At 40.6% G+C, this 15,643-nt stretch overlaps 1 protein-coding gene across 5 annotated transcripts in view; it reads right to left on the reverse strand.

Annotated features, from left to right (window-relative positions):
- Positions 1-1,486: 1,486 nt before the first annotated feature.
- ELF2 (E74 like ETS transcription factor 2) overlaps positions 1,487-15,643 on the reverse strand; it is a 39,673-nt gene continuing 25,516 nt past the window's right edge. For 2 of the 5 annotated variants that reach the window (XM_052815592.1, XM_052815610.1), the window contains 6 exons: positions 12,084-12,197; positions 10,920-11,057; positions 8,782-8,868; positions 4,385-4,577; positions 3,639-3,992; positions 1,487-3,204 (listed from right to left, as the gene is read on the reverse strand). In XM_052815592.1, the coding sequence (XP_052671552.1) occupies positions 2,577-3,204; positions 3,639-3,992; positions 4,385-4,577; positions 8,782-8,868; positions 10,920-11,057; positions 12,084-12,197 (1,514 nt within the window). In that variant the 3' untranslated portion in view covers positions 1,487-2,576. Of the gene's footprint in view, positions 3,205-3,638; positions 3,993-4,384; positions 4,578-8,781; positions 8,869-10,919; positions 11,094-12,083; positions 12,198-13,027; positions 13,144-15,643 lie in introns of those variants that run through there. The other 3 variants (XM_052815583.1, XM_052815601.1, XM_052815620.1) reach the window with 2 other exon arrangements.

Here is a 15,643-nt window from a genome sequence, read left to right on the forward strand (position 1 = left end):
GCCAAACTCTTGCACGTGGACTGCAACTATGGAGCAATTTGTGTACTGTGTGTTCTCACCCGAGCTTTACCCTGTAGTGATGTATCATGATACCCATAACTTCAGTGCAATTATAAATGGAAAACCTATTTAGATACTTACTTCATTCAAAAAAAAAATCTACGTAAAGTCATGTTATGTGTGCTGAAGCCAAAATATTAACAGTTGGAAATGTCAATGGCAACAACATCAAAAGGACCAGCAGTCTAACTTGGTATTTCTCTTTTTTCATAGTTTCTACCTACTGGTACTTTCTAGTTGCCTTTATGAGGTTGTTAGACAGATTAGCAGACTAGAGTAGCCAAGATTGCTCATTTCTATCTTTCCTTTGCAGTGCTGCCTTTGGAAATTAAGGTGCAGCTGGAGGAATAGTTAGGTAGTTGTGCTGGTTTTGGCTGGGTAGAGTTAATTTTCTTCATACTGGCTGGTATGGGGCTGTGTTTTGGATTTGTGCTGAGAACAGTGTTGATAACACAGGGATGTTTCCATTACTGCTGAGCAGTGCTTACACAGAGCCAAGGGCTTTTCTGCTCCTCACCCCACCCCACCAGCGAGCAGGCTGGGGCGGCACAAGGAGTTGGGAGGGGACACAGCTGGGACAGCTGACCCCAACTGACCAAAGGGATGTTCCAGACCATATGTCATGCTCAGCATATAAACCTGCGGGGAAGAAGAAAGAAGGGGGACACACACGTTTGGAGTGATGACATTTGTCTTCCCAAGTAACTGTTGCACGTGATGGAGCCCTGCTTTCCTGGAGATGGCTGAACACCTGCCTGCCGATGGGAAGTGGTGAATTAATTCCTTGTTTTGCTTTGCTTGCATGCACGGCTTTTGCTTTACCTATTAAACTGTCTTTACGTCAACCTCCAAGTTTTCTCACTTTTACCCTTCTGATTCTCTCCCCCATTCCACTGTGAGGGAAGTGAGTGAGCAGCTGTGTGATGCTTAGTTGCCGGCTGGGGTTAAACCACAACAGCTGTTCACAGAACTCTGAAAGTTTCTGATTCTCAGGGTCATTTAAGCAAACCCTGTCTTCTTTGCATTAGAACAACTGGGAGCACACACAAAGTTACCACCTGTCAGCTGGAAGGCAGTAACTTCTTAAGCTACTCAAGTTATTCCACAAGCACTCAGGTGATCAGCTGCAATACAAGAACACTGCATATGCTCACCGCCCTGAAAAAGCATTAAGAGAACTAGACCCCTGTCAGAAGTTACCTCACCAACTACCGCAAGCTTCTCAGATACTTCAATGAATAATATTTCAGTATACTGTGTGGGAGAGTTGGTCAGCTGTTCAGAGTACCAGAGTAGTGAGGAGTTCCAAACTTCCACACTGTATCAGCTATCTTAGGCTGAATGCCTGGAAGATTACAAATAAGCAGAAAAGAAGGTTAGTAAGTTGAAAGGAAAAGGTAAAAAATAAAAAGCAGACCAAACACCATTAAATTTCATTTCTATATTTCAGTAAAACCTACTTGAATACACTTTGAAACAAGAGTACAACAAAATAGAATATACTTCAAATGTTGAATATACAAACTATTATAGTTCATTCTGAACACTGGTACTTCCCTCTTAACTTCAACTAAAAAAAATTTACAGGTTTAGAACTACCTGACAAAAGCTCATGCTGGGCGTGACCTTTCAAGTGACAGAGTAGAGCTGAAACTGAAATGTATGCGCGGATGTCAAGGCTAAGTGAGAGACACAGGCATGTTACAGCAGAAGGCAGAAAGCCTGCTGCTATTTTGTCCACAATTAAGAAATTTAGACAGACTTTTAACTACCATACAAAATATGTTACATGTAATTCTATAACAATACTGTGCTAGGTACAAGATTTTTAAAAAATTTGTTTTAATAAAAAAGCTTTACACAAACAAGCCATTAGCTTATTTCAAGAAAGATAACTGAAAATCAGTCTAAGGCTTTCATTTTGAATCTGCTTAAGCTGTATGATACAAAAATCCCTCTAGGTCTCTGTCTTCTTTTAGAAGCTCTTTAATCTTCTCCTTTATTTCACATTCTACAATACCTAGTAGCAGAGTTTTTCACATAGCACCAGTTGAGTACTGTGGGCACACAGTAGTAATTGCTGGTATGCATATAAAATGCATCAAATTTGCCATCTGTAACAATCAGACTTTCCTCTCCCCCAAAAAACTAAAAACCAAGGCAAACCTCTCACACAGCTCTCTTTTAGTGTTCCAGGTCTTAGTGTAACTTGGTAACGGGTAACGTAGTGAACTGTTTGGTCCCTTTTCAGTCCCTCTATCTTTCCTTCTCCGTAGGTTCAGCTGTTTCCCAACTGGAAGAGGCAGTTTTTGTCAGCATATCAATGTGGTTCAATTCCCACTGAAACACGGGAAAATAATTTTTTTTTCCAGTAAGTCTTCAACATATGCATGTTTATTAACATTCCAAAACTCTCCTTTTCGACTTGGTGATCGCATCTACTTCCCTCCCCCAATTATGTCAGTATATTCAAAACCGTAACAGTCTAGAAGTCCATGCTGGAAGCAACCCATTCTTCATTTCTCGCACGTTATGATTCCTTCTGTTTTCATTGTTACAGGAAGGGCAATAGCAGAGGGCGTGCTAACTACTACAACATGGGTCACAGTCTTGCTTCCATCTGCCGGCTTCTCTTCTTTTACCAGCTGCAGTGTTTTCACTTCACGTTCCTGTTTTAAAGCCGCCGTGTCTGATTTAACTTCTGGACTTTTTATAACTGCACTAATCACCCTGGGAGGAGTCTGGCCAGACGCCTGCTGAGCAGGCACCGATAGTCTCATTACTGGTGTCCCATGAGCTATAGACACGGGGGTTAGTGCTCTAACAGCCAACGGGGTTCCCACGATGTTAATACTTCCTGACCCAGACAGGCCTGTTTTTGTTTGTAACTGACACTGCGTAAGTTGCGTGGCAGGGATCGTAATGATTTTGGCAGGCTGCATTGTGATTTTATCTCCGTTTTCAGCAGAGGTTGGCATCACAGTAGGGATTGTCTGGATTACTACCTTTGGAGTTGTTGCTGTTGTTGGACTTGTGTTGGTTATCAACGGTGACCCTGCATTTACTGACTGCACTGCCACGGTTGAGATTTTCTGTCCCAGAGAGGTCATTACAACAGGCACTTGCATTGCCACACGTACAGTCCTGCAAAATAAAGAAAGATGTGTGTGTTTAAGCCAAAACACAGGGCACCATTAGAGATGATAACAGGGGCAGACACATCTAGGATGTACAGCTTTTTAATTGGTTCTTTAAAAAAAACCAACCAAACAAAAAAACCACAACCTATTGCACATCTAGCAATAGGAACTTTGGAAATTTAGAGCATTTGTATCTCTTTTTTTCCCCTCCCTCTCTCTACAACATTTTAAAATATGCACGAGGGCAAGCATATTGACAGTTGGCTCCCGTCTCATAAACTAGACTTACGTAGTATTCTATCATGTTACATTGCTGCTTGCAAATCAGAAACGATTTCCAACATTTAAAACATAAAACAAAAAACTAAAAGACAGCTTCCTAACCAAAAAATTGTTTGTAATTAGCAAATGGCAAGCGCAAGCCACATTAACACAAACCTGGGAGCTGTCGTTGCTGGGACAGTAGTAGTGGTAGTTGAGGGACGAGATGACGATGTATCATGCGCTGGTGAGGCAATATTCACAACTCTGGTGACTGCTTTTTCTGTTCTGGTACAGGTTAACTGAGAGGAATTTTTTCCTCCGCGTGCAGAGGTTGCTGCTTTTAAAAGGTTTTCTGCAGATAAAGACACTCTTTCCAATGACTTTTCATCTGTAGGCATTGACAAATCTTCATTGCAGGGCTCGCTTTTGTCATCATCTATGACAACTATATTTTTTGGCATCTCTTTAAACTGATATACAAGCCTCTGTCCCTCAACTTTTGCAAGGATTCCTCTTTGATAGTAATATCTGCAAGAAAAGTACAATTAAGTAGTAACCAACATAGTGACAGGTTTTAAAGAAAACCTTGTTCTATGCTAACAAGCAAATCTGAAGTAACCACAGTAAAACCTACAATGTCAGACGGTATGGAAAGAAGCTGGCAGAGCATACTGGCAAAGTATCTGAAGGATCTAGATGAGAAAAAAATCTGACCTTTTAAATACATACTTGAGGAATTAAATGCAAATTAACCAGTAACATAAAAAGCAATAGGAACTGCAAGACTGATGCTTTTTAAACAGCTAAGTCAGCAAGAGGGAAAAGCTTTTAAAATTTCGGAACTGTTATATTTCTATAGGCAAAATTAAGAATCAGATTTAAAATTATAGTGGTTAACTTAAGGATATAAGAGTTTTTACCTCAGAGCTCTTCCCATAGTCTCGTAGTTCATGTCAGGTTTGTTTTTGTGTTTTCCCCATAGTCTGGAGACAGCTTTCGAGTCCACAAGTTTAAAGATTCCCTTCTCTCGCTGAGTCCATTTAATATATCGAGGACAAGTATTTTTGTCCTGGAGAAGGTCCAGAAGAAACTCCCACAAGTACGTTGTATTTCCTATAATCAGAAAGCATTTAAATATTAGAAACCCACTTTTAAAGATAACAGAAAGTTCTCCACATATAGGTAACTCTGAATGACCTGCATTACAAGCAAATGTTACACAGTGGATGGTATCTAATGTAACCTGCACATAATTCATTCATTCTGTTTAGTAAAGCTTCCATAAATATTTACGTTCTGAAAGGAGCTAATCCAAGTGATCTGCTATATAGCACAGGAGCCTGTTCAATCCAGTGCCTATTCTCAGTTCTTGAAGCGTGGGAGGGTGTTCCAAATCACTACAACCTACATCTGTTCAGCAGAGGCAGGATGAGAGCTCAGAATTTTCTTCTCGTATTTGCTCAAACGGGGAATGGAAATGCCAGTGCATTTCATGACACTGAAGGACAAGAGCATATAAGTAAGTAATTTTTAAAAGTCATACAACCTTCAATATCAAACCATCTCAACTGTGGTTAAGTTTGTAATATAACCTCCTGTCCAGGACCTGGGGCTCTCACACCGATTGGTGACAGCCCCATGTTCTGACCCTTCCCAAATACATGTTGCAGAGTGACCAATGTCCTTCTAGGTGCAAAACCAGTCCAACTTCTTGCTACAAGTATTCATATGGCAGGAATCCTGTGTACCTTTCTGTAATTAGGGGGATACAGAATGAAGTCAGGCTACAGAAGAATTTTAATGTACTTCTCAGGTATTCAAGAGGTGTACCATATCCACCGGAGAAACCCCAAAACAGGGTTTATGACAGTGACTATCAGGATGACATAAAACTTAACATGGGGGTTGTCTGCACTCTGACTGTACCGTTTGCACCTAGGAAAAGGGGAAGAGAAGCAGAAGAAAACAAAATAGATCACATTCCAATTTGTACAGCTGGAGAAGACTCAAGTTATCTGAGAAGGGAGAACTAAGAGCTACAAGAGTAACAATCTCAGAACATTAATCCCAATTCTTCACTTGATCACGCTTCCAGGGGGTGACGTGGGCCAAATAAAAATATATGAAAAAATGTTTTTTGTGAAAAAGGGTCATTAATTCCTGAGATTTAGTGGCCCAGCATAGCGGTTGTTATGCCATGCTGGAGACAATTAAAATACATTAAGGCAGGTTGAAGACCACTGTTGCAGACTCCAAGAAGTTAGCTGTCTTTGAAAAACCTCAAAGGGTAAAAAAAATTATAGTTTCCATCTTCTGGAAGACCACCTCATAGACAGAGTGTAAGTGTATTTTACCACATGCCCCAATAAACAGCAAGTACTGACTCAAGAGCTACGAAAATCCAGATTCTACTGGGTGTCAGAGACATTTGAATAGGACCTATATGAGGAAGGAGTCAACAAGAGAACTCAGGAATCCTGAAACCATCCTAGATTTTAGGGAATTAATCCCTTTTTTTTCCCCTTAGCTCCTCAGAAATAGAATTTCTGGGTCCACCACCAAATGCTGTAGGTCTGCAAGAGATTCTTTGCAAAAAATAAGTGGGCTTCAGTAGTAGGAGGTAAACAGGAACTTCAAGAGAAATCATTTCTGAAAGTGCCTAATTTTTCTGCAGGAGCAGTGCTGCTGATTTAGCAGCTTTCTTCTTTTCCCTCATACTGTATACTGACTTAAATAACAACTTTTTTCCACAGGAGGACTATGCAATACCTATACTACTCAGAAGCCATCTACTATTGCCAGTAAGACCCAGCGATACTTCAAGTGGGCTGCTGTGTCAGCTATAACTGCAGTGCATTTAACACAAAAAGCTTATTTTAGAAATGTTTAATACAATTTTGAACCATTTTTAAACCCTTTCTCCTTAGAACCAGACTTTACCAATACTATGAATCCAAGCTTACAGAATCCTGAGGAAGAAAAAGACATGGTTGTATTATCTGAACAGCTTTACGTTCGTGCCACTCTTAAGCACCCATAAGTGCGGCCTGGTAGACAAACATGTACCACACCTTGCTAGGAAGACAGAAGCCTTATTTAAGAGCATACAGCGCTCATCTCCACTCCTGAAAAGTCTCACGCTAACCAGTACTGAGCAGCCACTGAGCTAGACATTATTATTACCCATCTTAACTTCAATACAGAGTAGATTTTGCACAATGAAAGAAATTTTTGTGGCTAGCCAATTATTACAGGTGCCAGCTACTTAAGAATGTTAGCTGTCATCTCAAAATTAACGGCCAGAAAGTATGTGAATGATACAAGGCATTATCTGTATCAATGAACTGCCACACTGGTACCAGCATCTATGTGGAGAGGCTCAAAGCCAGTTTTGCTCCCTTCAACTGCCTACACTTTAAAAAGAGCATTTATGCAAATGAAAAACAAAATATGAAAAGAGAAACCATGCCTAAACTGCCAATCCACTATGTGAGGAGAAAAAAATACTATCTCAATTTAAGAAAAAATATTAATAAGTCTCCAGTTCCTCCTGTATAATAAACTGAAGGGCATAATTAAATCAGATTTACAGCTGCTTCACTTTGCACCAGAAAGCATCAGGAATGCACAAAGGAAGGAGTACCTACATGGACAACAAGCGATCCCCTTTCCAACTGTGCACAACCAGCTGTCCTCCTCCTGCATGACTTAACTGCTGACAGTACTGAGTTCTAGGAATAATTCCTGGTTTTCCAAAATCACGCTGCATGTAAAATAGCCTATATTTGCAAGTAATTTTTAAAAATAAATAACAAAAATAAATCCAGTAACAAAATATTTTGCAGGAAATCAAGTTAGCCTACATTAAGAAAAAAAAAATGTATTTTATGCCAGTTGTAGTGTAAAATATGGAATGAGATACCTTGTGAGAACAAGAGACTTAAGTAGGTCATTATGAGGGTCCACAGAAATAAAAAAAAAATAAAAAAACCCACAAAACCCAAAGCAGTACCACGTCCCACTTCATAAAAAAACCGCAGCTATAGAGTGAAATCACCAGCACAGACAAAAACCAGAAGAAACAGAAATAGAGGCCTCCTTTCTCAAAGTTATTTATGCAGCAAACGAGGAACTGGGACACTTTATGAGTACTATTCAGATAATGGAAAGCTGTAATAGTGAAATCAGAATTAGAAATAAAGCTAAGGCGGCTTTAAGAATACTCAAAAAAAGGAAAATTAAACAAGATGTACTTTTAAATACAGCAAATGCAAAATTTGTATCTTCATCAAGGTCCACTGCTACACTCAAATCCAAAGACAGCAACAGTGGCCACCGCAGGGAAGTTTAATTACTGTTTGCACTGGTTTTCCTGAGCTAACATCTGCACAACCTCAGTCCCATTCTTCCTTGCCCTACTGACAAATGTGACGACTCAGGAGCTGTACCCAGATAAGGAATTATGTAAACAGCAGAGACCTTGCTTTCAAACAAATCCCAAAATAATAGTGGAGCTGACCACTGCACTCTTTCAGCTAGTATGCTGCCACTGAAAGTCACTAAACTTTGTTTCTCCTAGCCACAGCAACATCTCCAAACAACTTTCAGTGCAGTAAGTGGGGAAGCAATCCACATTTTTCACCTCTAACCAGGGAAGAGCCGATACACTGTATGCCAACTCAAAGGTAACCTGTGAGCGAGTGCTCTCGTCTGTCTCCCTGCTGGGTGAATAGCAGGGCCTTGGAGTCCAAGAAAGGACCCGCTATTTATCAGGAGAAACATTAGGGAAGTATGACTCTCCTGCACAAAATCCCTCACTCAACCAGTAGAGAAACATACCAACATTTGTTTTTCCCCTTAAGGCAAACTGAATCTATTAGTCAAGCAACATATTCCACTGAAGTTTGTGAATCAACTAAGAAAACATATTTTCAGCCATCACCATTACAAACACCCATAAGCTGCTTCTATTAGAAAACAAGCCTTTCAGCAGTGGCTTAACAAATTATGTCTCTAGCAGTAAGTTAACACACAACACAAAAGACAGCAGGAGTCAATAAACATAAAGCAAAACAAATGAAAAATCAGAAAGCCTCTTAACTGCAGAGCGTATTACAGGGCACTTCTAGAGCAGTTCCACACATCCTTGTGCTAGATCTTGTACAAACATATTTGCAGACACGGAATAAAATTAAAACGGTAATGAAGTCAGTACAAACTCATCCACCAAATTTTTCAAGATCTGTATATTTCCTGTGACAGACACGATACATATACACTGCAAAATTTTAAAGACTTGATAAATGGAAAAATATACCTTTGCCTTCTCTAGGTTTCTTCTTTATACCTAGTTCTGGAGACCCATCAGATATAGCCGATTGTTGGGTCTTCGGTTTACGGCCAGCTGCAAGTAAAACATGGGGGAAAAAAATTATTAATCATATGCAGAATAGAAGTATTTTATAGTTTGTCTTTGTTGAAAGAAGCAGTTCATGCTTTTTTTTTTCCCCCCTGCCATGTCCTTGCTACAGGTATGGATAAACTTCAATTCTTAGATTACTACTACTGCACATCCAGTTTAATTCATCATTTGGTTGCTTATTTCACAGGCAGATTTAACTCAATTTCAGACAAGTTAACGGCAGGTGAGGTAAGCACCATATGTATAAAGCAAAACTTAATTTATTTGCGTTCTTTTAATCCAGTGTCTGTTTTACTCTGATATGTATTATTTCTTCTCCCGCTCTGTTTTTGGTATTCTAGTATGGGTACTGATCAAAGCATCAGTTTTCCTAAGAAGTTTTACTACTGAAATTGCGAACATTCATTTCCACCTTGCACCCGTCCGTTCAAAGCTACAGATAAAAGCTTCCGCTCAGAGTGCGAGTGGTGCCGCGTGGGATTCGTGTAGGGCAGAGCACTAAGACGGCTACAAACGGCACCCGCAGCCTGAGCAATGCAGGACAGCTCTGGGTGGTGCTGGAAGCCGCAGCCCCCATCTGCCTGCTGCCCACGCGTGGGGCTGCCCTGCCCCGGCTCGCTGCGGGCTAGCAGGGCTACCATGTGCCTCCTCCCACCCTCCGCCTGTCCCTGCGAGGAGGCTTAGGAGGGGACTCCTCATCAGGCAGCAGGCTTAGAGCTGCCTGTGTTCCTGTGCCAGGGAAATCCTCTCCCAGCAAGACCTGTGGCTTCTTCACCCTTTCATGCTTCAGTGACCTTTTTACTCAAGGTAAACAGGCCCAAGTAGGGAAAAGGATCACACCCCATGGCAGCAGGCTGTAAACAGTCCATGCTTCTGCCTCCAGTTAAAGGCAAGCAGCAACGATTAACGCTCCTACCTCAGGCATAAGAGCATTAATTTTTGCTGATGAACAATGTTCTTCATTAAACACTGAATTTCAAAAGGCATTAATTATGAAGACCAAAGTTATGGCTCTGTAACTATGGCTGAATGACCTTACGCACTTAAAAGCGGGGATCTGGACTCTGTAATAGGAAAAAAATATTTACAAAATAACCTTCATAAAATTTCACAACTTCCTGAGCACAGCAATCTGCCCAGTAATGACCATTCAAACAGACAGTGGAATATAAAGAAAAAGTTTAACTCCAGTGTACAACTACAGCTACGGAAAAGCTTTAATCATAATTTTCTTGCTTATGTAATTTACAGTAGAGTTACAGTTATCTGTTACGTGTGTTTTTACTAAATCTAAAACTCATAGACCTTAGATTTGTATCTAAGTGTATTTTATCACTACATTGCATTTTTTCTTCCCCTCTAAATTACAAGTCAATATTCCATCTTAGCATGTCTGGAAGCTCTAATAAAACAACATTCCTACAGTTCTGTGAATTGTACTGATGCCTGTAAGAAAACTGCTAGACCAGAGAGAAACCTCACCAGGTGCCAACCTCTCATTTGGTAGCTGAATGCTTAGAGCTCAAACACTGTTCTGAATAGTTTCTCTTCTAAGACACGCCAATCAGACAAATAAGATCCTTCTCTCACAAGGAAGATCTTGTACCAATTTTGTAAACTGATTTATGGTTTTGTAAGTTAGTGTTTACCCTGCCATTTCATTGGAAGAACCCCGAGTCTACCAACTCTCCAGATATATCCGTATTTCAGACACCAATGGCTACCCACACAAGTCCTCTTGGAATGCTTCTCTACCTTTCCTCCACTTCATCAACTGTGCTTAATAAACACACCAACAAAGATACCATTTTCCTTTACGGCAGGGTAAAGCCCATTCTCTTGCTACTTTTTTTCTTTTTTCTTGTTCCAGACTCATTTGCTATGAACTCGCATTTCAGACTCCCATCAGTCTGATTATATGAGCAGAGAAATCAGATCATCTAGCCCATCTCCACCAGTATCAACTACACCATCTGCAGCAGTGCACATCAGAAATAAATTCTGAGATTGCTCCTACAAAGAGCCATACAAACCTTTTTTCTTTTTCATTGGTTCATGGATATCAGGGGAGGTTGGAACAGGAGATGCATCCATTGGTTCAGATTCCTCCGTTGATACCTCCACCACAGTTTCTGTGATCACATCGGGTCTCATGGCCGCATGGATAAATTCTGGGGTTGACACACAAGGAGGAACAAAAACTTCCACTATGACGGAAGGAAAAAAAAAAAAAAGCACTATCTGATTAAGTTTCTACCTGGTTATTTTAATGCATCTTACATAAAATTATTTTAAACAAAGCATATGCAATAATATAGCAAGATTCTGCTCCAACAACCTGTCACCTAGAAAATCAACCCAATTCCCAAAACCATGCATGTTTGCCAGTATTGTTAAGCATAAGACAAGTATCACACTAACATTCTTTAGAACTAAACTCAACTTTAAATGAAACAAATTACAGCTTAATCTTTGATCCTTATTCCAATCTCCATTTCCTATTTTGTAGCTTTTGGGTTTCAGTTTGACCATTATTTCTTCCAACATATATTAAATAACTTCAGAAGGAACATCAAGTTAAAGTAATCAACAAGTTTTGTTTTTTTAAACTGACAGCACTTTGCAATACAGTGTATTCAGATATTCTTTCTAAAATACAGATAAAAATACTTTTCCCTTAAAATAACTCTTTATTTTAGCAATTTAAAATGCCAAATTCACAGAACCACAGAATGGTTGAGGTTAGAAGTGACCTTGGGAGGGCACCTGGTCCAACCCCCTGCTCAAGCAAGGCCACCTAGAACCGGTTGCCCAGGACCGTGTCCAGACAGCTTTTAAATATCTCCAAGGATGGAGACTCCACAGCCTCTCTGGGCAACCTGTGCCAGTGCTCCGTCACCCACACAGTGAAAAAGTATTTCCTGATGTTCAGACAGAAAAGTTCATTCTAAACGTGTAGCTACTCAAGGATCTCTACCCAACAGCCTCTCTCAAATAAATTATTTAATCTACAAGTACGCTCATTACAGGGTGGGGAAATCCCATAAAAACGCGAACAAATCAGTAGTTTTGAAATAAGCAAGCAAATGTTTTAAACAGCATACAGTTCTCCACAGAAGCAGATTTCCCAATTTGCTTGTTTTTCTAATTAGCGGAAGGAGAAACGTCTCACAGAGCAGAAACGGTGGCTGACATACCAGGACTCCTGGCATCTCTCAGGCAGGTAGGAGACTCCATATGAAGCAAGGCCTCTGCAGCTTCAATTGTCTTATCCGTACAGTGCACATTACTTCCATGAACCGATGCTTCCACTGTAGAAGGATAAAAAAAATTAATGAGAACAGATCACTTATAAAAGTCCACGTGTATCGCTGTACAACTGCACTACTCAATCTTAAACATGAAAATCCCAAAATTGTCTGGTGTCTTCACACCTTTTATACCTTCCTGGCAACAGAAATGTTTAGAGAAGACACAAGACAAGCAGAACCAACACTGTCGCTTCTTAGATTAGATTTCTGGTTCACAACCAAGCTCCTCATTTCTATGAGGTGATCAAGAGCTTACAGAAGCAGACTTCTGGGATTTGTCTTCTGCCTTCAAGTTAACCAGAACAAACCGGATTGTAATGACGATGGTTACAAACCAACACAGCAGAGCAGGGAAATAATACCATCTCCAGCTATTACCCCATTAAAATCTAAAGGTCACCTCTCTTCAGATTTTCAGTCTATTTGGGTAAGTATGTATATATAAAAATACAAGATTAGTTTGCAAAACAGATATATCCAGTTTCATTTTCTGGAATTAAAAGTATCTGTGAGTTGGGTTTAGCAGGCTTGCTTGTTAAAAAACAAAACACAAAGCATAACGAACAGTGTGCAGGGGTGGGTTTTTTAGGCGATAACTAAGGGAAGAAGGCAAAAATATCTCTTTTTTCCAAGTTCTGAAAGTTTACGAAACCTAAGTAATTAATAAAAAATAATTTAAATTAACTTCAAGAGAGCACATTTAAGTTTGATACAGTGCAGATCGCAGCAACTTGAACACAGCAGCAACACACACACAAAAAAAAACCCAACAAACCCAACTTATCAATTAAAACTACAATCCTATTCACGGCTAACGCTACATTCCTCACCCTTGCAAAGGTTTTTGAAAGCGATGACTGCGGAAACACCTGTTGCACATCGTCCACACTCTCGCTAAGGTACGCCGGCTCTCTCCGGTTGCTCTTTCCATTTATGGCCATCTGCTCAAAGCTGAACCGCTCCAGCGAGGCAGCCGGCAGCCCAGGAAATCTATCTTTAGCGTTAAGTAGGATCACCTATCTCCAGCGTCAGAGAACTAAAGAGGATTCGGTAGTAATTCTCTACGAGAACTTCAAGGCACCTATCCTGTTACCGAAAATGTCTAAGAAACAACTTGAGGTTCCTTTAGTGGGAAGCAGGGAAAATGCTGCCAGCATTGCTTCCGACTTAAGAAAACACTAGATACAAACAGATTCATGAGGGCACACGTGGGGAAAAAACCTTCCAGCATACTGCAGTTTATTTAAACACAAGCAGCAGACTAAACGTGTAGACCAGAAGCTGAACGTGAACGAGATCTGGAAGACGCACAAATGCAAAATTCTGGCCAACTGAAGTGTCTCGCTGAACCAGCCCGGCTGCCCACCCGCTAGCTGGCTGCTGTGATTCCCACCACAGCCCTCTCCTGGGATGCTATTTAGGGGGCTTTATCTTTTGGAATAGTAGATGCCTGATAAAGCTGACATTCCACCGCAGCTTCACCCCAGGCTAGGAACAATAAAACCTACCTAAGAGCACAGGAAAATCAAGCTAAAGGAAAGGGTCTCTATTGCACGCTCTGTCCCTTGGATAAGCAGTGGCAATCAGCAAGAGTTTTGCACAGTGAGCCCTTTCCCCAGCTGCAGGTCCTGGGTGCTCCCCATGCCCAGGGAAGCTGCTGTTTCTTTCCCAAGCAGCAGTTTGGGGGTGTCCCGGGTCAGAGGCTGAACACCTGCACTGAAACTGAGTGGCCCTGCAGGAAACCCTCTACCTAAACATTTTTCTTTCTAAAGAGAAGCTTCAGTTGCACACAAATTGATGACTAAGTTTCCCCTCATCTACCAGATAAAACTTTCCACTGGTTGTCAGAATACAGGAACAATATTCAGCTAGTCATTATAAATGTATCAATTCTACACCAATACTGAAATTAAAAAGTCCAAATCAGCATTTAATATATTATTATTCTAAAGCACGAAAAAAGATTTAAAGCAGGTCAGCAAAGCTTTTCCACCAAGGCCTCTTCCTCCCCTGCAGCAAAGACCTGTACGATTTTTCATTTCTGTTTCTGCTGGTTACCATTTTTGGGGCAACTAGTTAGCTCGCTTCTGTGTGGTTATCAGGTTCAGTATAGAAAGGACTTTTATAAAGAAACTCAAACAACAGTTGCCAAATTTCAATTTTAAGAGAGTACTGAATTAGCTTACTGAAGTCATCTACTCCTAAATGCTTAAAAGCATACAATATTCTCCTGCTTTTGTATGCAAAGTATTTCCTATAGGGAACAGTTTAGATGCTGCACCACAAGTAAGAGGTACTTAGCAGAGAGCAGGAACAAGGCAAAAAAGATAGCTGAAAATCATCTTTGTACTTTTCCAGTATTATGGCATTCTGCTGAGGGGCCAGAGTGGAGGGAACAGAGACACGACTCCCCCAGCATTAGGGACTACGGCTGCAATATCATAACAGCAGAGCAAAGGAGCAAAGGAGCCACCCAACCTCTGCCCTAAGTAACCCTTCCATTTCCAATAAAAATAGCACTATCTACTCCTCAAAAGCCTCTGACATTTGAAAATACACACTTCGCAAATGTTTTTCCAACATGAGTTACTTAGCACTCCGCTAAAATTGCCACCTAAAAAACATCAAGCAAAAAATAGTAACACTTCTGGCTTTGGCTGGAACAAGACACATGCTATCTGTCTATCATGACAGTTAACAAACTCACCTAACATTGCCAAAAAGACATCTATTGAAATACTTACTAAAATGAGTGCCTGAAGTCTTCTCAGCTAGCTACATTCTCCTTTAGCCAGTCCATGGTTTTAGCCTCAGAAGCATTTGTCTACCCAGTGAGCATTAGGAGTTTTCAGTTGTGCTCAGGCAACGTTACTGTGCCAACACATTTGGGAAAGTGCAGATTTTATCTCAACACAAATTTTACATAAGATGTCTTTCTGCCACGCTAGAAAATGTCTAATAGAAGATAGCAAGCCGGAGTGCTCAGTGAGGAGACATGATGAAAAATACAGCTAGAAAAGACATCCCAGAAGATGAAGTGGGGGAACAGGTTCTCTCAGAGAGGGGACGGGACAAGGAAAAACCAGGCGGCTGTTCTTGCAGATGACTAGGATCAAGTATCATCAACTAAACTATGCTTGTATCACAACACTTGGTAGCACTTCTCACAACAAAGACGGGGAAAAAGCAATCCAAAGGAGTAGGATTCCACAATTTAAAAAAAAAAACAAAACAAAACCAAACCAACAAAACCCAACTTCAGTCAAAAGCCATCACCGCAGAAAATCACTGGCAGTTATTTTCTATGCAGTACCTTTCAGGGTCCTATAGCTTGTGCCATACAAACATACACATCACAGCAACCTTAATCTTCTCTCAGTACATCTAAGGTTGTGATGCACAAGCCCAGTATCACAGCAGGCAGAAAAATTTCTAACGAAAGAATG

Source organism: Harpia harpyja, chromosome 2 (genome assembly GCF_026419915.1).
Source record: "Harpia harpyja isolate bHarHar1 chromosome 2, bHarHar1 primary haplotype, whole genome shotgun sequence".
Lineage (NCBI taxonomy): Eukaryota > Metazoa > Chordata > Aves > Accipitriformes > Accipitridae > Harpia > Harpia harpyja.